We start from the raw sequence: 26,695 nt of genomic DNA, 5'->3' as shown, positions 1-26,695 counted from the left end.
TTTTAAAATTTTATGGTCATCGACCAGTGTTTCATGTGACATATCCAAAAAAATAGCGTGGCATCGGAAGTGAAACTTGAGCAAAAATGAACTACAAATTTATTGAAAAAAATATAAAATAGTTATTCAGTTACATTTACACGAATATAACACTGATAATATAACATAAGTATTTCACGTCATTCCCGAATAATAATAATAATCATTCGCGAATTAAATTTTATAAATGGAGGATGGAGGATGGAGGATGGAGGATCAGTGATTTTCGTGTAAATGTAACTGAACAACAATCTTATATTTTTTCAATAAATTTATAGTAATTCATCTTTGCTCAAGTTTCACTTCTGGCGCGTGACCGATGCCACACTCTTTTTTCTTGTAATTTACATTAATTCGATAATGTTTGTCGCAAGTATATTACATTTTTTGTTGATGATGGGGGCAGTTTTTTGCGAGAAAATTCTGGATAAACTGCACCAATGAGATTAGCATTTCTGTTACATGTGTTACATCCTGAGACGTAGTCAGTTTATTTGTTTCTTTTGTTAGTGAGTTTACGGTTTTGCAATTGATCGATTTAAGCGGAAATTAAGTAGGCTGGAAAATCAAGGCGCTTCACGGAGAGAAATCTCGGTGCGGAGCAGTGATTCAGCACATGCGGGAGAATCTCCAGGTCTGACCCGCATCTGCGACATATCTTGTCCATCCCTCGTTGCTACCGTTGGCAGCATTGAGAGGGAGAACGTCGAGACGGGCGCGATGGATAAAGCGCCAGTTGCAGAAGCGAGTGAAGCTGCCACTCCGGAGGAAGTGGTTGGATTGTCCACTCCTCCGAGTGACCTCAAAGACCTTGCCTTGATCTTTTTTTGGCAAGAAGATTCTCCGCATAGTGCCGATTCAAGCAGGGCCGCAGACTCGCGGTGACAAGATGTTTTGTCTGCGGCGAGACTCTTGATCCGGGGGCATGTGGATCCCCACAGGCCATGTTCGAATATTAGTTTAATATGCGAAGAGAGAGCGAGAAGGTTCGAGAAGCTTGTCACCTTAAGTTCAAATTCGACAGTTTTTGCTAGCCCGCACGGCACCAATGAGGTTGCCATGGCAATGCGCGCTCGCTCGCTCCTACTCTGTCTCCCTCCGCCTGTTTCGCGAGCGGTCTTCTGCCGCTTTCGCTGATTTGTGTTATTCAGTTTTCGTATTGCCGAAGCGCTGTGAGGACTCGCCTCACAGTGTCGACCGTTAAACAATATCGTTTGTTAACGCGTCGGTGCTCTAACACTCTTCTAATACTCTTCAATTTTCCATAGTCAATACATTTGTAATCACACTCTTTTCTTTTCAATAAACATCAATAGTTTGACGGTATACATAGTATACCTTTTCATCTCAAGTTTAAAGAGCGTGTTATTATTTTCACATTAATTGTTTTGATCTACAAGTCTCTATCAAAGTCGAGAGACTATAAATAGGCCATCAGGAGTACTTCTCCTTCCTGACACCAGTCCCAGCGCAGCCCGAGTTTGGTCTTAATTCTCAGGGCCGCGCTTCGAACCTTGGTCTAAAACGTCGACGGGCTCGTCGACCGGGGCAGATCAAGATCTCCGGAGAGGAAGCGGGCGATATCGATGTTAGACGCCCGTTTTTTAAGCCTCTCCGAAACGGTCCTCCTCAGGGTGGATCCCGCTATGGTGCTCACGGCGACATCGCTCGAGTACAGCATTTTATAGCTGTGAGCGACCGTGAGCAGATCATAGAGGTCCGCGAACGGGAGCAAACCCCCTCCCTCTTGCGAGGGAGGTAGAAATACGAGGTCCGCGCTCGCTCGCTGAGAAAGGCTTAGCCAAGATTTTGCAGCTTTTTTGATGATCTTGTCCGCCTCGGTCAAGAAGCCCTTGCCGATATGGGCGCCCTGCATGGTGAAATCAAGCCGGGACAGTAGGAAGGTTCCCACTGCATCCAGCTTCTGCCAGGGCGCCAGTAAGGACCGGTCGATGGAGCCGATATCAGCAAGGAGATCCCGCAAGGTGTTGATTGGGGTCTGCCTGACTTGGTAGCCTGTGGGGATGCCAAGATGTTCGTAGGCCTCCCCGGAAGCAAGGGCACGGACAGGTGTTCCTTGAATGGAGAACTCAGTCGGTCTAACTGCCTCCTCACCTCGTCCCGCTATGTGCAGTGTAGCGCACTTCGCTGGGTTGAAGGTGAGGCCGACCGCCCGAGCTCCTCGTTCTGCTGCAAAAAGCAGCCTCCTCATTCGAGCCGGGGAGTCAGCCAGGATCGCGACATCATCGGCGTAGGCGAGATGGGAAATACGCCTGCCCTCGATCGTGTAGCCCTCCCCCGTCCGTTGTATTTCCCGTAGGACAACTTCCAGGGTAAGGTTGAACACGTCGGGGCTTAATGGGCAAACTTGTCTGACCCCCGACTGGATGAGAATAGGGTCGGTGGGTCCCTCCGCCGTGTGGAAGCGTGTGGTCATGCCTGTGTAGAGCGAGGAGATAATATTTCTCGCTTTACTTGGTAGGCCATGTCCCTCGAGCGCCTGCAGAATAGATTAGATTAGATAGTTTTTATTTGCGTACATTATGTTGTACAATAATAAGATTCAGCATTATGAGGTGAAAGTAGAATACAGTTAAGCTGACTGATGATGTCAGGCTTGGGATAGACAGGAAGAAAGTCACTCTGCTACTTCTATTTGACTTCAGCAAGGCGTTTGATACAGTGTGTCACGTCAGGCTGCTCGGAAAGCTATCCTCTTTCGGCTTCTCCAAGCAGGTCATCCGCTGGCTTGCATCTTACCTTTCCGGAAGATAACAGGCCGTTATTGGTGACAACAACGAACTCTCAACATTCCTATCACTAAACACCGGTGTCCCACAGGGGTCAGTTTTGGGCCCCTTGTTGTTCGCGTTGTACATCAATGACATTGGCTTCTGCCTTGATTCAGATGTATCCCATCTAATTTACGCGGATGACTTGCAAATCTACTGCCAATGCCCCCTTGAGGAGCCCGACTCCTGTTCTGTCAGGATGAGTGCTAACGCCGAGAGGATAATGGGCTGGGCAGCACTAAATAGGCTTAGGCTGAATGTCAGTAAGACTAAGGCAATCGTCCTGGGTTCCCCCTACTGTATCAATGCTCTTCCCTCTACTGCCAACACCTATATAAATATAGGGGGAGCCCAGGTCGACTACGAATCATCTGCACGCATTTTGAATAATAGGTCAGGGAGCAAATAAAACAAGTCGGTTTACCATCAGAACAGTCACCATTTATTCATAAAAAAAGGAGCTTAGCGTGTGCGGCGTCTCTACTAGAGGGATAGGCCAAAACGGAGCGGAATCGTGTGTACTCTACGGAGTCCAGTTGGCGAGAGAGACGATAGCGTCTAACGGGCCTAGTCGACGCTATCGCGGAGTTTGCGCAGTGACACCTCTGCTTTACATGTATATACAGTCGAGAAAAGGCGCGCGATATTCGAATGGTATTAAGTAGATATTACGCTATTATGTATAAAACTCAATACTCCCCCTTAATGAGTAATATCTCATTCGCCCTTTTACATTTTTAACACGAACGGAATTACATTCCACGTTACTACATTTATTATTATGCACGTTACTACACATTATATACTATACGTTCGCATATTTCCATACACTCATTTCACAAAGTTTAAATTACATATGATGCAGACCAATTAGACCGCATAACTCTTCATGCCGACTTCGAGGCAAGGCTTTGGTTAAAATATCCGCCAATTGTACTAAAGTTGAAACATATTTTACATTTATGTCGCCATTCTCGTACCTCTCTCTTACATAATGGAATTGGATATCTATGTGCTTTGTCCTTTTATGATACACGGGATTTTTGATGAGCTGCATTGCGCTCTGATTGTCTATCTGCAGAACCGTCGGATTCGCACAGGGATATCCAATATCGGCCATTAATTGACGCAACCACATGGCTTTTTTACATGCTAAATTCGCAGCCAAATACTCTGCTTCCGTGCTACTTGAGGCTACCATGGATTGTCTCTGTGCACACCACGAGATAGGCCCTTTGCAAATTTTAAAAATATAACCAGACGTAGATCTTCTAGTCTGAGTCTCACCAGCAAAATCAGAATCGCAAAAACCCTCTAAATCAAAATTTTCTTTAACTCTCGCGTACGTGATGCCAAAATCTATCGTAGCCTTTACATATCTCAATACTCGCTTCGACGCTTTACAATGAACGATAGTGTATTTGTCGAGATACCGACTTAAAACATTAACCGCGTATGTGATGTCCGGACGACTCACTACCGACAAATACATCAACGAACCGACAATCTCCCTGTATGGACAATTTATATCACTCGCACAATGTTCCTTCATCAAGGACAGATCTAATCCTTTTTCTAAAGGGGTTGAAATGGGGTTGGCGTCCTCCATATTAAACCGTGCTAGATTGCGCCAACATTTAGTGCAAGCACTCCTGTTTCCCATCATCGACTACTGTTCACTGGCTTACTGTGACCTGACGCAAGAACTCGACCTGAAGCTTCAGAGGCTTGTCAACACGGGGATCCGTTATATCTACGGTGTAAGGAGGGACGAGCACATCTCCCCTTATAGGCGTGAGTTGCAATGGCTTACCACCTTCGTACGTAGGAAATACTTTATGGCATGTTTTCTTAGAAAAATCGTTAACACCTCAGTATCCCTCTTACTTATTAGCCTATTTTGATTTCCACGTCGCGCTCAGGCCTGTGAGGGATGAGGTGACCCCCCTGGACATCCCGCCCTTCAAGACGGAGACGCTGAAGAACTCATTTTTCATCAGCGCTTCCTACCTCTGGAACAGCCTTCCATCTCACCTACGTAACACCCTATAATTATACGAGATTGGAGAACTTCTGGAGAATTTGTAATTAGTGACGTTTGAGTTTATGTCAAGCATATTCGCGTTTAATTTATCCTCGATGAAATTGCCCTTAATCTGATGCGATTTCGATTCGTAACATGAATAATATCTAGCATAGGTAAATTATAGAGTCTGCAACTATTTTATCAACGAACTATCGAATATCACGTTCTTCGCGCTGCAAAGCAGGTACACCTGAGAGTCACATGTCCGTAACGGCGTTGCGAGAATGATAGAAATATCGCAGCGGTACAATTTGCGTAAGGCCGCAAAACTAATGACGTTTTCTGGGTATAACATGTAAAGGATTGAAATAAATGAACACAATAATTACAGTTTGAGATGCGAGACATTGTTGAAAACATATGTACAAGGGTTAGACATATCACCATTGGTATAATGCACTCAATGCGACACACATATTATTCAGAAAACACATCGAAGGGTTAGGGATTAATTAAAAGTTTGAAATACATCAAGGTTCGCGTGGTTGAGGCAAACAATAAGCCGTTGCAGCATGATGGAGCAAGTTCTATGTTTAAAAAAAAACTAAAATATATAAGTATACGGCTGTGGCAAACAATTCCATGCGTTGGGTGTTTTAAAAAAATAAAAAAATAAATCAGTTGTACTTGCAACCAGCGCAGTGTGCCCTCGCGGTATGATCCTTTACAATTCTCTTATTTCCTATATACCCTTTAGATTTCTCTTATGAGCAAACATTAAGTAACTAATCACAAAGATCATGGCCACACATATCGCGACCATAATAAACACCCTCAAGCATACCCATCCCCGTTCCCCCCTCTTCACCTCGTAAATGGGCAGGACGGTCTTGAGATCGTCGAAGGTACGGCAGTCCTGGAAGCTCTTTTTATTTCTAGGCTTACCAGGCATGCCCTCCACGATTAACTTCAGGGCTGTCTCCTCGGGGATACCAGCTTGATTGGCCATACGCCACATTCGGTACATATATCTCTGCAGCGGCTCGTTGTTATCGGGCCGTTCCTTCTTCAGCTTCTTCGTCATCTGCTGCTGGTCGATCATGAAGGAGAAGCTTTCCTCTAGGGCTACCTTCAGATCCGCCCAGGACTGCAGGTCGCCGCGAAGCTTCAGCCACTCGGCGGTGGATCCGGTTAGCGATTTCTTGGCCGCGTAGAAGATCTCGTGGTCGTTCCAGGCGCTGATTCTCGCCAGTTCTTCCAAGTTACTTATCCACGTGCTTACGGGCTTCAAGTTCTCTCCGGAGAAGCTGTAGAAGGATTGTAGGGTCCTGTCGATTTGGGCCACCCGCGCCGAGGTCAGGTACTTCTGCAGCGTCGTACCCAGGGACTCGTTTGAAGAATCGCTTTGAACCGCCGCCATCGAGCTGTTCATCTGCAGCATTTGCGCTTCGATGGCCTTTTGGCTACCGTCACCGCTTTTCTCGATCTGCGACATGGCGATTTTTCTTTTTACTCGCGGCTTTTAACTCTACACACACTTTGTGGCGCTGTTTTTTTGTGTGTTATGAGCAGACACGAGATTAGCACGAGATGATGCACTAAGATTCTTGAGAAGCCAGACCCTCTATAGAGAAATCTTAAGGAATGCTTATCTGAGAAAACGCGGAAAGTAGGAATAAATATTGAAACTTTACGTAATGTCAGATGCTCGCTCGTTGGAGGACGCTCCGAGAATGATGCTCGTATACACTATAGAGGGTCTGGCTTCTCAAGAATCTTAGTGCATCATCTCGTGCTAATCTCGTGTCTGCTCATAACACACAAAAAAACAGCGCCACAAAGTGTGTGTGTAGAGTTAAAAGCCGCGAGTAAAAAGAAAAATCGCCATGTCGCAGATCGAGAAAAGCGGTGACGGTAGCCAAAAGGCCATCGAAGCGCAAATGCTGCAGATGAACAGCTCGATGGCGGCGGTTCAAAGCGATTCTTCAAACGAGTCCCTGGGTACGACGCTGCAGAAGTACCTGACCTCGGCGCGGGTGGCCCAAATCGACAGGACCCTACAATCCTTCTACAGCTTCTCCGGAGAGAACTTGAAGCCCGTAAGCACGTGGATAAGTAACTTGGAAGAACTGGCGAGAATCAGCGCCTGGAACGACCACGAGATCTTCTACGCGGCCAAGAAATCGCTAACCGGATCCACCGCCGAGTGGCTGAAGCTTCGCGGCGACCTGCAGTCCTGGGCGGATCTGAAGGTAGCCCTGGAGGAAAGCTTCTCCTTCATGATCGACCAGCAGCAGATGACGAAGAAGCTGAAGAAGGAACGGCCCGATAACAACGAGCCGCTGCAGAGATATATGTACCGAATGTGTATGGCCAATCAAGCTGGTATCCCCGAGGAGACAGCCCTGAAGTTAATCGTGGAGGGCATGCCTGGTAAGCCTAGAAATAAAAAGAGCTTCCAGGACTGCCGTACCTTCGACGATCTCAAGACCGTCCTGCCCATTTACGAGGTGAAGAGGGGGGAACGGGGATGGGTATGCTTGAGGGTGTTTATTATGGTCGCGATATGTGTGGCCATGATCTTTGTGATTAGTTACTTAATGTTTGCTCATAAGAGAAATCTAAAGGGTATATAGGTAATAAGAGAATTGTAAAGGATCATACCGCGAGGGCACACTGCGCTGGTTGCAAGTACAACTGATTTATTTTTTTATTTTTTTAAAACACCCAACGCATGGAATTGTTTGCCACAGCCGTATACTTATATATTTTAGTTTTTTTTTAAACATAGAACTTGCTCCATCATGCTGCAACGGCTTATTGTTTGCCTCAACCACGCGAACCTTGATGTATTTCAAACTTTTAATTAATCCCTAACCCTTCGATGTGTTTTCTGAATAATATGTGTGTCGCATTGAGTGCATTATACCAATGGTGATATGTCTAACCCTTGTACATATGTTTTCAACAATGTCTCGCATCTCAAACTGTAATTATCGTGTTCATTTATTTCAATCCTTTACATGTTATACCCAGAAAACGTCATTAGTTTTGCGGCCTTACGCAAATTGTACCGCTGCGATATTTCTATCATTCTCGCAACGCCGTTACGGACATGTGACTCTCAGGTGTACCTGCTTTGCAGCGCGAAGAACGTGATATTCGATAGTTCGTTGATAAAATAGTTGCAGACTCTATAATTTACCTATGCTAGATATTATTCATGTTACGAATCGAAATCGCATCAGATTAAGGGCAATTTCATCGAGGATAAATTAAACGCGAATATGCTTGACATAAACTCAAACGTCACTAATTACAAATTCTCCAGAAGTTCTCCAATCTCGTATAATTAGGTGTAACATCATGACGAGGAGTTTTTAAGAAGTATTTCTATATATTTATACGAGGAAAGCTTTCATACATGCATCTTTGCAGAAGAAATCGATAAAGTTTTCCTTGAATAATAATATCCCTCTTCTCCTTCCATAACGAGCATAAAACGACATTTCTCCGAATAAACAACTCATCAAACTAAAGCCATTCCCAGCATAGCAAATAATTATACAATCCTCGCGATAAAGACCTTACACTCGATAATCAATGCAAGTCCATAAATAGCTCTCATCTCCTCAAATTGCTATACTTGAGGCCGTTGGGGCCAGGCGCGCTGTTCATTACTTGCGGCTGAGGGCTCGACCTGATTAAAAACGGGGGGGGGGGGGGGATACTCATCTTCTCCGTCTCTTGGGGCGGCCAGGTTGGCAAAGTGTTGGTGGACTACACTTGTGCCGATTTGACAGAACCTATTCGGGCCCGCCAATATCTCCTGAACCGCCTTCTTTCTGTTGGTATGGTAGAAGTATTGAAGTAGCCAATCAAAATGTAAACTGTGTGCCACAAAAAGTTTGCAGTAGATGTTATACGATGGTAACACGCTGGGAAAGTGATAAAACAGAAAGAAACTTGAAATTTACAAAACCAATGATATGGTCTTCTCCAACGTGTCAAAATGACTGCTATTTTTGTATGACTAATACCAAAGGTTTTAACACGGCTACTAAATCTAAAATTGTATACGCAGACGTTTCTTCGGTAGTGAAACCTGTGAGAATAGAAGTCAGGGATAAAACTGTTAGTATCGAACCCATGGATGTGGACCGCTCAGGCGAAGTAGAAGAAATGCAAGTTGATGAGTCCTGTGACGAAGAAGGTTCTGAGGTTGAAGAAGAATCTGACGAAGAATACCTGCCAGCTAGTACAAGAAAAGCTCCAGAAAACTTTAACCAAGAAGAGTTAAGTGATCTTATTCGAAATTTAGGATTACCTAAAGATGGAGGAGAATATCTAGCGTCAGTTCTTAAAACGAAAAATCTGTTAGCAAAAGGAACAACGGCCTCTTTTTATCGAGATAGAGAAAAAGAATTTAGGAATTTTTTTACGAACGATGAAGAGAATTCGTTGGTATATTGTATAGATGTTAAAGGTTTAGTCGATGCAATAAAACCGAATACGTATAAAGACGAGGAATGGAGACTTTTTATTGATTCGTCAAAAGGAAGTCTGAAAGCTGTTCTGCTTCATAACGGAAACAGGTTTGCATCCATTCCCATAGCTCACTCGACTAAGCTAAAAGAGACTTATGAAAATTTAGAAATTGTATTGGAAAAAATAAAGTACTTGGAACATCAATGGAAAATTTGTGGTGATCTTAAAATTGCAACCATGATCTTAGGACAACAATCAGGTTTTACTAAAAATCCCTGCTTCTTGTGTTTATGGGATAGTAGAGACAGGGTAAATCACTACGTTAAGAAAGTATGGCCAACTAGAACACATTTTGAACCAGGATCGAGGAACATTATACGTAGGCCATTGATTGACCCATCAAACTATCTGCTACCACCACTTCATATCAAACTTGGCCTCATGAAGCAGTTCGTCAAAGCTCTGGATAAAGATGGCGATTGTTTCATGGAATGTCAACATGATGGCAGATTTTTGCTGGACACTGAAGAGAGACATTAAAACAAATAACAAAAAGAGAAAAAGAAACCCATTGCATAGGTCATTTGAAGTAAAAAGAGTTCGTTACAAGAGAAAAAAGGAGTAAAGAAAGACATCGAGAGTTACTAAGCTAGTGGAAAAAAAGCAAAATAAGAAAAAAATATAAACGAAAGCAACTTTTCTCTGTACACAAGGAATATATTATGTGATTAAATAAGATTTTTTACAATTTTTCGGTATCTTTTTCCATTTTTGGAAAGTTTTGATATGACATTTTAATCGGAATTCAGCGACCCGAAAAACATAAAGATAGATAGGTCTGATTTCTCGCGTAGACAACTTTTTTTATTTTGTGTGCCGATGTTATTGTTTGTTAAAGTTTACTACACTATGATTTTAGCCAATAGGCGGAGAAGCGATACCAAATTGTTTTCTTCCGCATTTTGTTCGCTTATAACACTTTCAGAACGCAATTTCACTTTGGGGTTCTCGTCAGCCACCTAGCGGTCGCTAGCGGTAAGTTCCGCATCGATACTATACGCATGCGTCAGCCATAAGTGTGTACATAAAGGCGACAGTTTCAAATATGATTAACCTTTTTACTGTGTTTTATTTTAATTTACAAAACAATAAATTGTTACATTTGTTTATAAAATATATTTTTACGGCAGGAATGTTTTTCAAAATTGTTTAGTGCGGAGAATAGTACATTACGCAACTCGTGCGAGGGGAACACGATTTAGTTCGCTGAACTACCACGAGTGCGTAAGTCGTGTTTCCCTCGCACGAGTTGCGTATACTATTTTTCATAACAAGTGTCGCGGAGCTCGACATTATACTAAATTAGTATATTATACAAATTAAATTTATTTCATAATGCGAAATAGGCCACGCTCATGTGAAAGCTTATTCATACAAAAAGTTCGTTAAATCACACATTGTCGCTATATACGAGTGTAATTATACTAATCTAAAATATTTTTGCAAATTTAAAAATGAATTATTTTTAAATTTGCAAAAATATGATCAAAAGTTTTCACGGTAGTCTTCAACATTGAATAACGGTTCCATAGTATCGGAGGAGAAAGTGTCATTGCCAATTCTTTGAAATAAGCTAAAAATATTTCTTCAACGAACATTGTGCTCGAGAAGCACATCCCGTTCATGTAGGACCTTTTCGGCGCGTATAAGGTCTCTTTCTTCCAGCGTGGCGCACAGATCTGAACATAAATGTAGAGTTGCACGATTTCAGCGATTAAATAATAAATTAAAATAACAGAACGTTAAAAAAGGAAACGAATCTCGAATTGAATTTTTTCAAATAAACATAAATACACCGTCGCTATATATAACATACCGCGACTCTCGCTTCCGTCGACTCGTCCTCCCGCGGCACACGAAGGTCCATGCTGGCACCCAACCAGCTTCCATCCTTGACCTGACGTTCACCACTGACGTCTATGAGCCACTCGCTGCAGGAGCCGTTAGCCGGTGAGCAGCGGTACACGGCTCCGGGCTCGAAGACGCCGGGAAAAAAGCTCGAATTGGCTCTAGGTGCCCCGACGAGCAGCACCGAGTCTTCGCCGCCGGCGTAAAGCGCTACCGAATAGCCGAAGTAGCTTTCGCCTGCCGCCGCTTCGCTGCTGAATATCTTTGGATGCTTATCGTCGACGTTGTAACCCAGAGCCTGATGATGATGCAGATGCAACGTGGACAGCAGCGCTAATAGAAACAACATTGTCCGACAAATTTGGGCACGATATTACAGCGTGCGGCTATTTTAGAGAAATAAAAGCACACTAGTTCACTCGACTATACACTCGACCACAGCTCGGCCGCGAATTTAATCACTGATAGACACTTCCCTCTCAACACGTGCATGTGTACGTTAATTAAAGCTTCTCCGTCCGATCACGACTTTTATCGCGCGCGCTTATACTCGTTCTCGGACATGTTATATGCGTGTAGCGATGCTCGTTTTACTTTATTGAATTTAAAATAAGGCGCTGCATTTATGCGTTCATTTTGTTAATCATCTCAGTTGTGACTTTGAGAGTTTCTCGAAAAAAGTCTTGATCACTGCAGTGCGCTGACTGGCTGGTGTTTCCTCGATACTATTTCAACGACGTATACAAATAAAGCAGATTTATTCCTGTTTCAGGGCGAACTTAGTCATGTTATAATAAAAATCTCTAGAAAAAATAGTGGTGTCCGGATGTTGAAGCCATTGATGAAGTAATTTGATTGATAGTTGAGAAACAAATTGAGAGTGCAGTAGCAAAGACTTGGCGAATTTAGAATTGAGCTTGTCGATTGACACACGGTCCACTGACAAAAATAATTTTGGAGCAACAATATTCCTTATCATGTAAATAAATTCTGTTTGTTTCAACTAAAATCATTTACTTCAAAATTTTTACTTAAGAACTACTATTAATCTAGGGTCAAACAAACGTATTTGCTAAAACCCACATTAATAAAAGTATCCATGGACAAATTTGTTCCTTTTTTAATCGAAATTATGCAGTAAAACAGAGTAATACAATCAAAACCTGCATCTATGTAAATAAATCTAATGCAGTAACTCGGCTTTGAGGTTTTTATGCAACAAAATTTTAGGCATGCGCATAATAATTTTTACAGAAAAGGCTAGCGGTTACATCAATGGAATTTAAGATGACGGAGCGGCAAGTGTGCATTAAAATAATAATTTAAAAAAAACTTATTCTTAATTTTAATTTTTTCGTAATTTTATCTTATTTTTGGACAACTGCTTATCAACTGATTCAACCTTATACCTGCTGAACAAACATACTTGACATTCCTTTAACTGATTTACTACATTGATTAACGTACACGAATAATCATTTAGAAAAACATTTAAAAGTTACAAAAGCTTGAACATTATTTTTAATTATTTCACAATTTTAAAGGTAAAATTGGCTAATCTGAAAGATACAGACTTACGTTTATGAAGTCAAAACTTATAATTACCACAATTTTATGTTGTCAAAGATTTTCTATATCCGCATTATGCGCTGTTATAACTTTGAAAGAAATCGTCACTCCCCGCCAAGTCCATGGAACATCTTGAAGTATCGACATTGTTATATCCTAAGCTATTGAAACCTGTCGCCGGACAGTAACTCTACGGGTTATTTTGCTTTCATAAGCACGGACGAGGACAAAGCTTCGGAGCGCGAAGTTGAGCGCCGTCGGTGCTTGACTACCTTTGCGATCTGTTTAATAGAACGGCCTCCAGTAGCCGCCGGAAAATCTTTCGAAATTGCACTGTTTTCGTTACACGCATTGATTTTAGTTAAACTCTTTAACGTTGATTCCGTAAACTCCCGAGAAATTTGTGGTAAGGACGTTACTCTAATTGTAATATCGTTATCGCGAATATGGTGGGCTAATTAAGTCTCTAATTATGAGAGAGAAAGCCTGCTCTGCTTCCAACACGTCCTCTCAGTGGCTTTGGCTCAGCTTCCGAAGCGGATAGTTTCGATTGGAACAGGGCGTCGGGGGTAAGGAGCTTGAATTTAAAAGTGCACTCGCGATGTAAATTTTAATACAGTTTATTCAATTTGCCACAAAATTTAAATAACTCGCTCGCAACTATCAAAAACTTTTGAATTATTTATTGAAAACAAGGAACCACAATGTAAATGTTCTACGACTGCAAATTATTTAAATTTAAATGATAGATGTTTTCTGGATCGGATCTGAATTTTCCTAAGTCCCGTGTTGTAAAAATGATTCTAAGTCGCGATCTGCCGAAATAATTCTAAGTCCCGAACGGTCGAAAATATTCTAAGTTCCAAGATGTTATACCGGACCGGGCTCGGGCAGAGCTTTCGCTTGGCAACGATTTTTGAAGCAGACTGACGATGTGAGGACCTGTTGCTGGGCTCTTTTATGCCCTCGTAGGAGAGGCGATCTCCGATTTTCATCTCCTCGGCGGGGTGGGTGTTTGGCCAATTAGGAGGCCTAGATGCAGCTTCTTGCCTTATCTGGAGCTTTTTATGCATGTGACGTTGTAGAGAGGGCCAATCAGAAAACAAGAGTAAAAATCCTCTCCTCTAGTACATCGAGTCCCCTTGTGCTCTTCTCCTGTCAAACTCGCCTCTGATTTGCCTCCTTATCGGCAGGCTCATAGAAGCTTCCTCTGTGCATTTTGAGCCGACTTGCGCGGTGTCCTCTTTGGTGGCTCCTCGAGCTTCCAGCGCGCGTGACTTATGTGTCACTTGCCGATAGCGTTGCGCGTTCCGCGGCCTCTCTTCATTGCACGTGCATCGCTTTCGGGTATGCGCGGTCCATGATGTACAGTAGGCCTCTTGTTTTTTTCTCTCTACTTGCGTCTGCTGTGTTCCCGCCGTGGAGCCGAGATGTGTGCGTGCATAGCGGTGTTATGTGCTTCGCTTAGCTTTGTGCCTCCGCTGTAGAACTGCAATGTATGTGTGCGTATCGGTGTGTCTCGCTTGGCTTCTTGCCGTAGTGTTGTACTGTGTGTGTGTACATATCGGTGTTCTATTTTATCCTTATTGTTTTACGCGAATCTACTATTATTGATTTTCTTAATTGATTTTACTTCGAGTTTAACTATTTTTTCATGTTTACTTCGCCTTACATTGTCGTTCCTTATTCTTATTAATTCAATTAATTATTGATTTGTTGAATTTGCTATAACTTATTCTACACTACATTCTAGTAGGAAGGGTATCGATTGATTTCCTTTATAATATTTAATCTTACTTCTTTTTAATATAATAATAATGTGAAAGAAAGTGAGCATTTCACACCTTATTTCCCCTAGGATGAGCGTTCCGAGGTAAGCCTCTGAAGCTCACAATTAATTTTTTGTGAATTTCTTTTCTTAATCTTATTTCCCTATCTTGCGAGCGTTTACATTATTTCTTAATATCTCTATAACATGCTTTGTAGTTATGGAATTGTATTTTTTTCTTTATTAACATATTTTCTGATATTCTCTTTGCATAGATATTTTGATTGACATTTTACATCTGGCATCCTTAATTTTGGTAATTAGTATTTGTTTCTAAATGAGGTAATTATCATTTGTTTCGACAATACTCGTATAGATACTGATGTTACTTATTCTATCGCTTAATAGTAAAAAAAGTTGATATTACATTTGGTTTCGATTACAATGCTTAATTAATACTTTATATTTTCTTGATTTTATTCTGTTTTGGTTTTTCTAGATATAATTCTTAATAATTGTCATGCAATGCATATAATATGGCTATAATGTAAGCAACTTTAACTCTTTTTAATTTAAATTTAATAATAGTTTTGATTTTATATACTCCTTTATAATGGCCCCTGTACTTTATCGGGAATGTGCATTTAACAATGATATCGTTATTTTTAATAATATTAATAGTATTTCCTCTTCAAAAACTTCTTTTTTTTTGTAATTTTGTTTTCCTTCATGTTAGTACATAATTCTTTTGGTACCTCTATGTAGCCTCATTGATTATGTAATTCTTAATATTTAGTAATAGTTGTCAATTTAATTTATTAATTCTCTTCTATAACTAATGCATGCAAAGGATCATGTTCCCTTTTTCAATGTTACGTCTTTGGTCCTACTAGAAATTTAATATTCCTTTTGCAATCAAATATTTTGTTAATTAACTCGAACGTAACATGATAGAAAAAAGGATCCCGATCCCCTCTTAAAATATATCTTGTTCTTAATCTCTATTTACGTGCTTATTGTTTTGAAGTCTTGATCTGGAACGTTGCAGTGGTGCATGAGGTCGTCTCAAGAATACTCTCGTGGCTGCTTCTTGATGAATTAGTTCTTGTTGAATGTTCAGTATAGTCAATTTCTCTCGTTCGTTGTTCAGCTTCGGAATGTTAGGCACGGTTTGTACTTTTTATAATTATTTATTTTATTTTGTTTTGTTTTGTTTTATCTTCTTTTTATACCTAATTATACGATGGTGCTGCACGCGATGTCTAATTATTCTTATATTAATTGTTCAGTTCGTTTTATTCGTTCAAGTAGTGTAGCTGTAAATTTAGGCTTTTTGAATTTCGCGCCGCTGCTCGCTCTCCGTTGCGACGTTGAGAGCGCGCGCGCATGCGTCGAGTTGCGCGCCGCCGGCCCCGCTTGCGAGCGCGCGAAGGGCCCGCGCGCGTGGATTCCTGTTCGGACTGCCTAGCGCTTCGCACGTTTGGCTTCCTTACGCTTTTCGATTTTTTTTTGTCTTCTGACGGTGAGCCAGTGACTTGTTCTTCTCAGAGCTGTCACTGTTCACCTCGTTCTGCGCCGTGTTGGTAGTGTTTAGCGGAAAATTCGCGATCGCGTCGTTCGCGTGTGTGTATTTGTGCGAGTGTGTGAGTGTGCCTCGAGGCGATAGTCTTAAGGTTTGTTGGCGAAGGTGTCCACGTGTTGTACGTGACTCCTTCGGGGCGAGCGAACAGCGGCAACACCCCTTGTTGCCCTCGTGCCAAGCGTCTGGCTCCCCGAGACGTCGGGGCGCGCTTGGTGCACGGTTGCGGACCATCCTTTCGCTCCCCAGGCCCGGCTTCCAGACCTCCAGGCCAGGACGGAAGCAGCGGCGGACTACGACGAGGCCTGCTCAACGCCCTCTTCAGCGGCGGTTTTTGCGTTCGTCTTTGCGGTAAGAGAGCTCTCTCTGCGTGCGGAAAAGGTACCTCGCGTCTTTGCGTTTGCGTGCGTTCTTTCACTTGAGTTTTTTTCTCTTTTAGAGTCACTGTTCTCTTTCTTTTATTTGTATAGTTTCCCTTTCCTTATTTTCAATAAAGCTTACACTTGCTGAGGCTTTTCCCTCTAAAGCGTGAGGGTTTTTACGCCAAAGCAAGTGCTTTTTGTGTACCGCGAAATCGTGTGTGTTAATTAAAAAGAACCCTTCACTCACTCAACCCTTTCCTTTTGTTGGAACTCACTCTGAGTTCTTTCATTCATTCCAAGATTATTATTCATTAATAATATTATCATCTACTTTTAATCGTATTTCTATATATTCATTTATTTTATCTCTTCTTGCAGTAATTGTTCGGATAATATTTTCTCTAAATTTCTCTAAATATAATGGTCCTGTTTCGAATTAACTCAACTCTAAGTCGTCTAAGAATTGGATTCTTCAACGTAGGCGGAATCTAAAGAGATAAAACAGCTCCTCTTTTTTGTTCTTTGAGTTGTGTAAAATCTTGTATTAATGTTTTACGAGTGTTGAAATAGTTAACTACGTGATTCTTCTTAACTCAGTGATAATTGTTTTTGAGTGAAAGTTGAGCATATATTTGTATTTTCTCATTAATTTTTATATCAAATAAAATTTTTTTAATGATCCTTGTTAATTTTTTTGATTATTTAAAATGATCGTTGTTAATTCGTGGTGGAGAAGTAAAAGAAAAGAAAGAATAAATTTAAATGCACAATGAAATAACTAAAATTGGCTCTGCTTATTATTCAAAATAGTAGTATATAAATATATAACCCAACAAAGATTTTCCCGCATTTTTGAAAATTATTTAAATTTTTTTCTTTTTTTCCTGTGAGGTAGAATTTTTAAATTTTCTTGAATTACAGTAGTTATATCACAAGATTTTCGTCGTATAAACAAGATTTTTACTTAATACTGATTCTCGCTTGCCTATACCTATAATCGACATATAATCGCCATCAGGCCGCTAGCGTTCATGTCTAGTATTGCTATGAAGGTGCTACCGAGTTTCTTGGTACACTCTTACAGATCACAGTATATCTTGAGGCGAGTTTATCTTTTGATTATATTTTCTTCTTAAACTTAGTCTATCGATTAACGCCAATACTGTAATTATACATTATGTTAATTGGAATAGAAAAAAAATAGAATCGTACTTTTATACTTGAACTATATTTAACATATACCATCTAATTAATTTAGACTTAAGTCTTTTCTGGTTCAATATATGATATACGTACGCGATTCATATGCACTACCTTATACTTATTAGTTTTTAGTTGGATCTTAATATTACCATTACGAAGTATATCTACGACTAAATAGGGACCTTCGTACTGATCTTTTAGCTTATAAATTTTTCCTCCTTTAAGTAGTCAAATATAATCGCCAACCTTAAAATCTTGTGGATTTGCACTTCTGTCATAGTAGTATTTCGCGCGCCACTTGGCTGCTATTAGTTTTTCTCGCGCAATTTCTTGAATGTTATTCAACCTTGTTGTTAATTCGATAATATAATCGGCATACGTCGGAAGTCTGTCCTCTGTTTCAAGTGGGACGCTCGATGGTGAGCCAGCCTCCCGAAGACTAACTCGTATGGAGTGTGTTGTGTCGCTTCGTGTACGGACGTATTATACGAAAAAGCCGCCATCTCGAGCCACTGGTCCCATTGTTCGTCTTGCGAGATAAATTGTTTCAAATATTCGCTCAGTACATGGTGACTCTCTCTAGAGAGCCGTTTGATTGTGAATGGAAAGCCGTTGTCTTGAATTGCGTAATTCTGAATCTTTTTGCTACTGGTTTCATTAGACTGCTCAAGACATTTGTACCTTGATCAGTCAAAATCGCTATAGGGGCGCCAAAAGTGCAGATAAAGCGTTTTATCAGCGCGTCGGTGACCGATCGCGCCGTTGCGTCTTTAAGAGCGATCGCAAGAGAATATATAGTTAGACAACATTGTATTGTTAATATATTAATATCGCGTCCGTCTTCTGTTCGCGGAAACGGGCCAACTATGTCTAAAGCAACTTTTTCAAAGGGTTGAACAGGCGTATCCGTTATGACCATACGAGTTTTAGTCTTGACTCGAACCAATTTCTTTAATTGACAGAGTAAACACTTCCGAATATACATTTGTATGTCGATTTTCATATTTTCCAAATAAAAATTCTGCTTTACGCGCTTATAGGTTTTATTCACGCCCTTATGCTTTACGTATGCTTTTCATAGTTAATAGCAAATAAGAGGCCGTTATATTAAACAGATCGCGGAGGTAGTCAAGCACCGACGGCGCTCAGCTTCGCGCTCTGATGCTTTGTCCTCGTCCGTGCTTATGAAAGCAAAATAACCCGTAGAGTTACTTTCCGGTGACAGTTTTCAATAGCTTAGGACATAACATTATTATTTTTATTGGAAAAAAGTAAAATGTGCTTACTGCACTGGAAATTAGTGGACTCTTTATTGACCAATAGCTTTTTGATAATCTTAACGAAAAGTTCGATTGCCTTCTGTCCTTTTATCGCTTCTACAGACACTCCTAAATCTATATAATTTTGCTTCCTCCTAGAGGAGGAAGCTTTGTAATAGTAAAATTCTAAGTTTCGTCAAAACTTCTAGAAAATACTTTTTGGTGTGTTTAGAAGTTCAAATCACGTGTTTTTAGAAAATGTCCGTATGGATGTGTGTGTGTATGTATACCGTAATATTTCTGGAACTACTCCGTCAATATCATTAAAATTTGACATGCATGTATATTTTTGGATTCTGAATTCGGGAAAAACATTTATTTTTTATTTTTCTAACTATTTTTTTATGGCCAATTTTTGATTTTTGAAAATCACTATTTTGCGTTTTTTTTCAATCATCCCATCGTTACAAACAATTGAGCTAATATGCGTTTGAAAGAGAATAAAATGACCTACTTTTCCCCGTTTGATCCTCGGGATCGACCGCTTTGTTCGGCAGATAAAATGAAATAGGTGTTTTTTTTTAATTAATATCTCTTAAACTAAACATCATAACCTCACAAAAAAATCATGTTGATGGATCACGTGTCAACTATATCCCATTAAAATTTCAAGCTATTTGACTACTTATTTTTTCAGTAAAAAATCGAAAACTGGATAAAATGAGATTTTGGGAAAAAGTAGATATTTTATGTGTCTTGGCTAAGTTCATTGCGCGGCTTTCAAACCCCTATGGTTCTTAAGATATCACGGTTTCAATTTTTTTTGAAAATTTTTTGATTCCTTATATCTCTATAACAATGCAGTCAAATGCTTCAAAAATTTATTTGCTGATTCACCATAAAAATAGCTATTTGCTGCTAAAATTTTAAACGATATTTAAAGAGCTAAAATGTAAAAACTGATTTTTCTTAAAACTTTTTCTTCCTCTTATAGTGGTGTCGTTGCACGTCGTTAAAGTCCATCCCTATGAATTGTCCCTATGCAACAGTTTTGAGAGTAGAATTATACGGCACAATATATATTTGTTTCTTTATAGTAAAATTATACGTAAGTTTTTTTAGATTACAATCTTATTCTCTTAATACGATAACTTTATTTTTACAGAGTTATCCTTTCATCAATCTCTTCTTTTTCGCGATTTTGAGAGATTTTGTTCGGATTTTTCTGATTATTATATATCTTTTGCTATAAGAAAATTGCTCCTACAGCAAAATAATTAAGCTTTGAAATATTTAAAATAGCATTCACATACTGTATTTTAAAACAATATTTTATTTATTGGAACAATAAATTTCGTTGGAGGAAGCTACGTGCCAATGAATTGGCAGCGGTTTTTTGTTTCTTCCTCAATTGCTGGAATTATTTGAATTTTAATTAAAGATAATTCACGCTCTGTCAGCGGTACACTAGGTACACCTTCAAGAAATCTTGGTAACATTTTCAAAGATGTTGGTTTCATAAACTACTGCAACACAAACTACTGCACAAAAAATAATAATAATTAAAAAGTTAAGTAAGATTGTAGAACGCTGATATAAGACTTTAAGACATAGTGTAATCAAAAAGAGTATTCGAAGTCAAAATCGCACATACATCTTCATCCCAGATTTAAACTGACTTGGTTACACTGCTTAGATCAGTCAGCACATAATAGAGTTAAAAAGCTTGTGAAAAAAAATTATAGAGCCTAAAGCGACTGCGCCACCTCCATCACGTCCGAAACCAAAGCACAATTTTTTTGATTTTGGAGAGCCTACAGTTAATTCTGTGTTTTCTACGATTCGTCCTAGAAATGAAGACGAAACTGAATTATTTAAGTTTCTGGAAATGCCTACTAGTTCAAATTTACTAGAAGAGTTGGACAAATTTCCTAACGTGAAAAAAAGTTTATAAAGTTCAATACCGTTCAACAGGAATTCGTGAAAAACTCGATTACCTGCTCTTGTTTGTCTGGCACCGAACATTGACAGTAAAAGGACATGCGAATATAATGAATTTGGGGGAATAAAATGCTACTTTTGTCTCATTTTTTAGGAAATAAAGTAGCTATTTTAGTTTAGCCGTGAATAAACAAATTTTAAGACGTAGGTTTCTTTTGCGATTTTTAAAACCGCTTGTGTCGACACCGCGCGCTGTTACTGAGTGCAATTATCTCCGAGCAGTTCCTCCGATTACCGTACCCTAATGCCGATATTTGGTGCCAGACAAATAAGAGCAGGTATTCGAGATTTTGACGAATTCCTGTTAGATCGTAGCTTATGATTTATCATAATCGTCGTATATGCACACAGCTTAGCATTAGGGTACGGTAATCGGAGAAACTGCAGGGATATGTCAATGCCTGACGCGGTTCCGAGAAACTGCTGAAAGATAATTGCACTTTCGTCTCCGCCTCAGTCCCCGAAGAGGTAATAAAGTTACTTTATTCCAGCAAATGCGGGAGAAAATTGTTTGAATTTTAAAATTAATAATTTTTTAAACAAATATAAAAAATATTTTAATTTTTAATTTTAAAAACTTGACAATTTTGAAAATTCTTATTTGTATTGACGTAAGTCCCACTTTTAAAGGGAAAAAGGTACAAATTTCCTTGAATTCGAAAAATCCTGGAATTTTCATGATTTTTCCGCGATTTCAATTGCAGGTAACATTTGACCAAATCAGAATTTCGCAATTACACGCGTTTCGGATTATTAAGTTTTTATCTATATAACTTGTAACTTCAGGTTTAAAAACAATTCATAAACCGCATTTCATTTTTATTTTTATTTTTGCGCATATATTTATGCAAAATTAGTCTTTCCTGAATAACTCTGGGTTCCTAGGCAAATTTTCCACCGACGCGCTTCCTCAACTAGTATCCGTTTACAAATAGCAAAGAGGGGGAAGGGTGGCATTAGGGGATGGTTCTACAGGTTAAATGGGCCTTTTCCCTACCAACTCACCCTTTGCACCCGCACTTTCAGTGTCGCAGTGAACCGACAAGGCAGGATATAAATACTGATGCTAGTGAACCTGTCTAATCACAATCAGTTTTGATCTCGACGCGTCGTGTCAAGTTACTGTTTATTGCCTATTTCGCTTACCGCATAAGCTCCGAACGTCAGTTCTCGTGTTTACAAATTTTTTGTGAAGTGCCAAATTATTAAAACTGGCAGCCATTGAAAATACGAAGGTGACCAAGGAGCAGGTATCAAAGTTCTACAAGAAATTCAATTTGGAGGATTCAGGATTGTACTCCCATAACCGATTATGAAATAATCGAAAAAGTGGGCCAAGAAACCTTCGGGTAATTAGTGATTTTTTATTTTATTTTTTAAATTAAACGCAAATACTGCATTACACAACTAGGGGCGAAAATTGGATTTTGCAAGCGAGGATGATGATTAAGCACGAGAGGGAGTGAAAGGTGCCGCGGGCACCCGAGACGGACACGAGTGCTCAACAAGCCTGGCTAAAAAGCAGAATTTTAAAAATTTTACCTCGCCGTGCCAGAATGCTTTTGTATTTTTTCTGTTTGTTCACGCCTGCCCCGACCAGCGAAAGTCGGACAGTTTTTTTCCGCCGCCTTATCCGAAGTGACCGGAAGGGCGCGCTGACGCAAGCCATGAAAAGAAATATGGTGCTACTCTATTAATTAACATTAATTTTTGAGCGTACTTTCGGCCGGGGATAAAGAAAAATAGTAGACAGCGCTTGGAAATTTAACTTTCTGGCCCTGTGTCATTATGTACTATTTCTCAACGAGGGCATGAAAGGGCCCTTTTTTATGCATGAAAGTAGCGTAGGTTATCGTGCATTTCCAGTCGTGCACAATGTATTCAAATATTCGCACCCCTGTACATGAATTGATTTTAAAAGTAGAACTTGCCTTTTAAGATCTTAAATTTTATTTTCCGAAGAGTACATCGCAGATATTGTAATTAATTTTTCGATTCTGTTTGCAGAGAGATATTTAAGGCCCGACATAAAAAAGATTTAAATATTCCTGTAGCCTTAAAAAGGATACCGCTGAACAGCGAGTTCGAAGGGGTAAGTTGAAAATCGTTATGACACGATATACTACATATTAATCGTTGAAAATTTAAGCTAATTACTATATATTTTTACAGATTCCAGTGACAGCATATCGTGAACTGACGATACTAAAATACACAAATTATGAAAACATTGTGCGTCTGGTCAAGGTGGTCAGGTCACCTCCCATGTCGGGAAAAAACACCCCTAAAAGTTTAAGGCCATGTTTTTACATGGCCCTAGAGTTTTGTGAGTATGACTTGGCTAGCTTGCTGGGCGCACGACACATCCGATTTCATATTGGTGAAATTAAAAAACTTATTTATTCGGTGATCGATGGGTTATATTATTTACATATCACTAAGGTAATATACTTTCTTCATAATACACTGATATGCACTTTATTAAGTAACAAATAAAAGCAAAGCTAAATTTCAATGTATTCCTTACAGATAATGCATCGAGACTTAAAGCCGGCCAATGTTCTAATAACAAAGACAGGAGTTCTGAAGATCGCTGACTTCGGATTATCCAGAGCCTTTAAAGAAAACAGCAACGGTGAGCAAAACCGATACACAAATAGAGTGGTGAATGAAACTATGGCCCCTCTATTGATATGTGGGGGGCTGGTTCTATACTAGCCGAAATGTGGACGAGGTAAATCACCATTTGTTTTATCTTATATTATAATGAATATTTCATTGAAGATTGAGACTTATTAATGATGCTTAATTTCGCAGGACCCCTATTCTACAGGGTAATTCGGAACAAGGACAGCTCCATCAAATCTGCTACCTTTGTGGCTCAATAACTTCTGAAGCTTGGGTTGGTGTTGACCCAAGAATCACAGGCGACGGGTAAGACGGGTTTTTGTATAAACATCAAGATTATCATCCCAAAATATTGTAAAATTATGTTGCTATATCAATGGTTATAACTTATATTGCAGCACAGTATGCATTACTTGCTTGTGTCTATCATTCCTAAAAAAAGCATACAATGTAATTTTTGTAACTTTAATTGATTTTTTATAATTTTGTTACAGCTTATGGATTGCTTAAAACCGTTTGTGACGAATAGGTACGCCTGCGATTTATTAGATAAGTTACTGGTTCTCGACTCGAAAGCGCGTATTGATGCAAACCAGGCCCTCGACCATAATTTCTTTTGGACAGGGGAAGAGCCACGCGACTTGAAACCACTGATATCCATCAGTGGAAAATCGTACTCGTCGTTGAACCCATCGGAGCGCCGTAATATGCTTCTAAAAGCGCACACGTATCTTAAGCATACGTTGTATACGTAGCTAATAAATTTAATTAATATTTATCACACTGTACTTGTTGCTAAAAACATTTAATAAATATTGTTCAGAAATGTCTGTCATTAGGTCTGAGGGGGCATGTTAAAGGTACATTTTAAGTCCGGATAGAGTAAAGAAGACGGTCCAGATCTTTCACAAAGCCGTGGCAAGTGACTAAAAACACTTATTTATATAGTACAAAGTCATGAATTTTGGTCAGTGATTATATATATATATATATATATATATATATATATATATATATATATATATATATATATATATATATATATATGGGACGTTTCACGTCAACCGGACCATCAGTGCACCCAAAATTTGGGTTAACCTAACAAGACGTTTGAGATCTCAAAATGATCGTCTGGTCAAGGGCTTTTGAAAAAGTTCTGGCCTTTTCAAAAATCCAATGTGGCGCATAAAATATGGAGCCTGAAACCCACGTTTTCATAGCACATTCAACAAAAACAATAGTAAAAATGTTCTAATTTGTGAAATATCCCACCAAAAAATATGTACGACTCATGATAGGACATATTATTGACAATGCTGACGGAATTCCAAAATAAAAAATGGCGGAATCAAAGTGGTGGACATTATACCTCCACCAAACCCATTTTACCGCAACAAATGATTTTAGATCAATTTAACGTATCGATATGGGGGTTTGTGAGGTAAATGGTTATAAATGTATTATCGGAATCAGTATTTGTGCACATGAATCTTATATTTTTCTGGTCTATTAGATTTAGAATTATCTGTCTGCGGCTTTTGCACTTACATTTTTCTATTGTTCTGTGTATATGTATATGCCTGCGTGGATGAAAAAAATATATAATTTAGCTAAATGAATCAATCTTTAATGACATTTTGTGCACTCTTATCAATTCTGGCTCCTCGTTCGTGGAGTTTTTACTGGTGATAAATGGCTTTCGCCGATATCATAAATTACTCTGTTCCTAGGTTCATTGGCATTTGAGTAATGCATGACTTTCAACGTTTCATTATTTTCTGGGATAAATCCATGCACCATTTGTATGTTTGTGACAGGTGGACAGTTTTTAAATCTCTTTGTTAGGAATTGACGAGTTTGTTCGTGATCTTTTTTGATGTATAAGAAAAATTTTATATTGAATGATCGCCCATTAGCCCATGAATAAAGAGCTTTAACATCTAGAATTGCTTTATTTATTGCAGCTTGTAAGCTCGCTCTTGTAGCTTCTCTCTTTACTATCGCTCCAACTCCATCGCAACTACCTTTTCCGTGTACTGTTGCAAAACAGTGCCATTCAGCATCAACGACAAAATCTCTCTTATGACTCATTAAACTACTCATTTGATAACGATTTTTAAAATGCTGTTTAGCACCATCAGTAGCATATATTACCTTTTTTACTGTGGGACAAACCTTGCGAATTTCAGGTATAAGCTTTTGCTGCATTATGTATACTGCAGTGGCATCATGAGTAGTAGAGTCGGACACAGCTACTGTACTGAAATGCTTTAGCTTGCCTTCAGATTTATAATAAACAACAGCAGGAAAAATCGTACTTTGATCATTATTAAAATGAAATGCCTGTGCAGCATCTTGGGCTGTAAAAGCATAGTTCTCAGCAAAATCCAATTGAGCAAGAACCTCTTCATCTGAAAGATTATTTTTCTTCCCAGAAATAAACTTTGATTGTTCCTTAGCGATGAAGTGATGAGGTATCAACTTTTCTAGGCTAGAACATAAAGTTTCAATAAATTCTTGCGATGTTAGGCATTGTTTTATCAAAGTGTATCTATCGGTTGATTGCCACATGCTGAAGATGACTTGATCAATATTGTGCTCATCCATAATGTTCTCAACGTAATTAGAAAACTTTTGAATGTCTGGACAAAATTTGCATTCATTCAAATAACAACTTGGTTTGGGATCCTCACATAGAACGAAATTCAAACAATCTTTATAATTCTTCAGAGTATTGTTTGAGATTTTTTCTATATTTACTGCGTCAATCATCGCCTTGAAATTTTGGTGTGTGTACCAGAGTATCCTGCAAAGACACAACATTTTGGTCTCAGTTCCGCAAACTTGGTAAGCCCAATCGGATGTTCAGGAAACTGTTCTTTAAATTGATTGAAATGAAGGTTCTTAATATCAGTAAGTAATAATCATTTCTGCACTTTTATTTTTTCACCATATAAATAAATACTGACGGTATCTTTTTTATTTGGCATAATTCTGCTGTTAAGATCATTTTCGTAAAAATCTTCAACTTTCTGAGTAGTTTCTGCAGGTAATATTTTTCCACGTTTTGCAA

At 39.4% G+C, this 26,695-nt stretch overlaps 2 protein-coding genes and 1 pseudogene across 2 annotated transcripts in view; 1 reads left to right on the top strand and 2 right to left on the bottom strand.

Moving 5' to 3' along the window:
• Nucleotides 1-26,695, bottom strand: part of LOC103317518 (integrin alpha-9) — a 98,411-nt gene that overhangs the window by 13,359 nt on the left and 58,357 nt on the right. The window lies entirely within an intron of this gene.
• On the bottom strand, nucleotides 10,158-11,791 carry LOC107982032 (integrin alpha-PS3). Its single transcript, XM_031930528.1, has 2 exons — nucleotides 11,222-11,791; nucleotides 10,158-11,084 (listed from the first exon to the last, which is right to left on the bottom strand). Exons 1-2 carry the CDS (start codon nucleotides 11,600-11,602, stop codon nucleotides 10,854-10,856), a joined length of 612 nt encoding a protein of 203 aa, XP_031786388.1. The 5' UTR covers nucleotides 11,603-11,791; the 3' UTR covers nucleotides 10,158-10,853.
• On the top strand, nucleotides 22,469-24,535 carry LOC116417434 (annotated as a pseudogene).

This window comes from Nasonia vitripennis, chromosome 4 (assembly GCF_009193385.2).
Source record: "Nasonia vitripennis strain AsymCx chromosome 4, Nvit_psr_1.1, whole genome shotgun sequence".
Classification (NCBI taxonomy): Eukaryota; Metazoa; Arthropoda; class Insecta; order Hymenoptera; family Pteromalidae; genus Nasonia; species Nasonia vitripennis.
The sequence above is the reverse complement of the archived record's forward strand: the minus strand, read 5'-3'. Positions and strand labels throughout refer to the sequence as shown.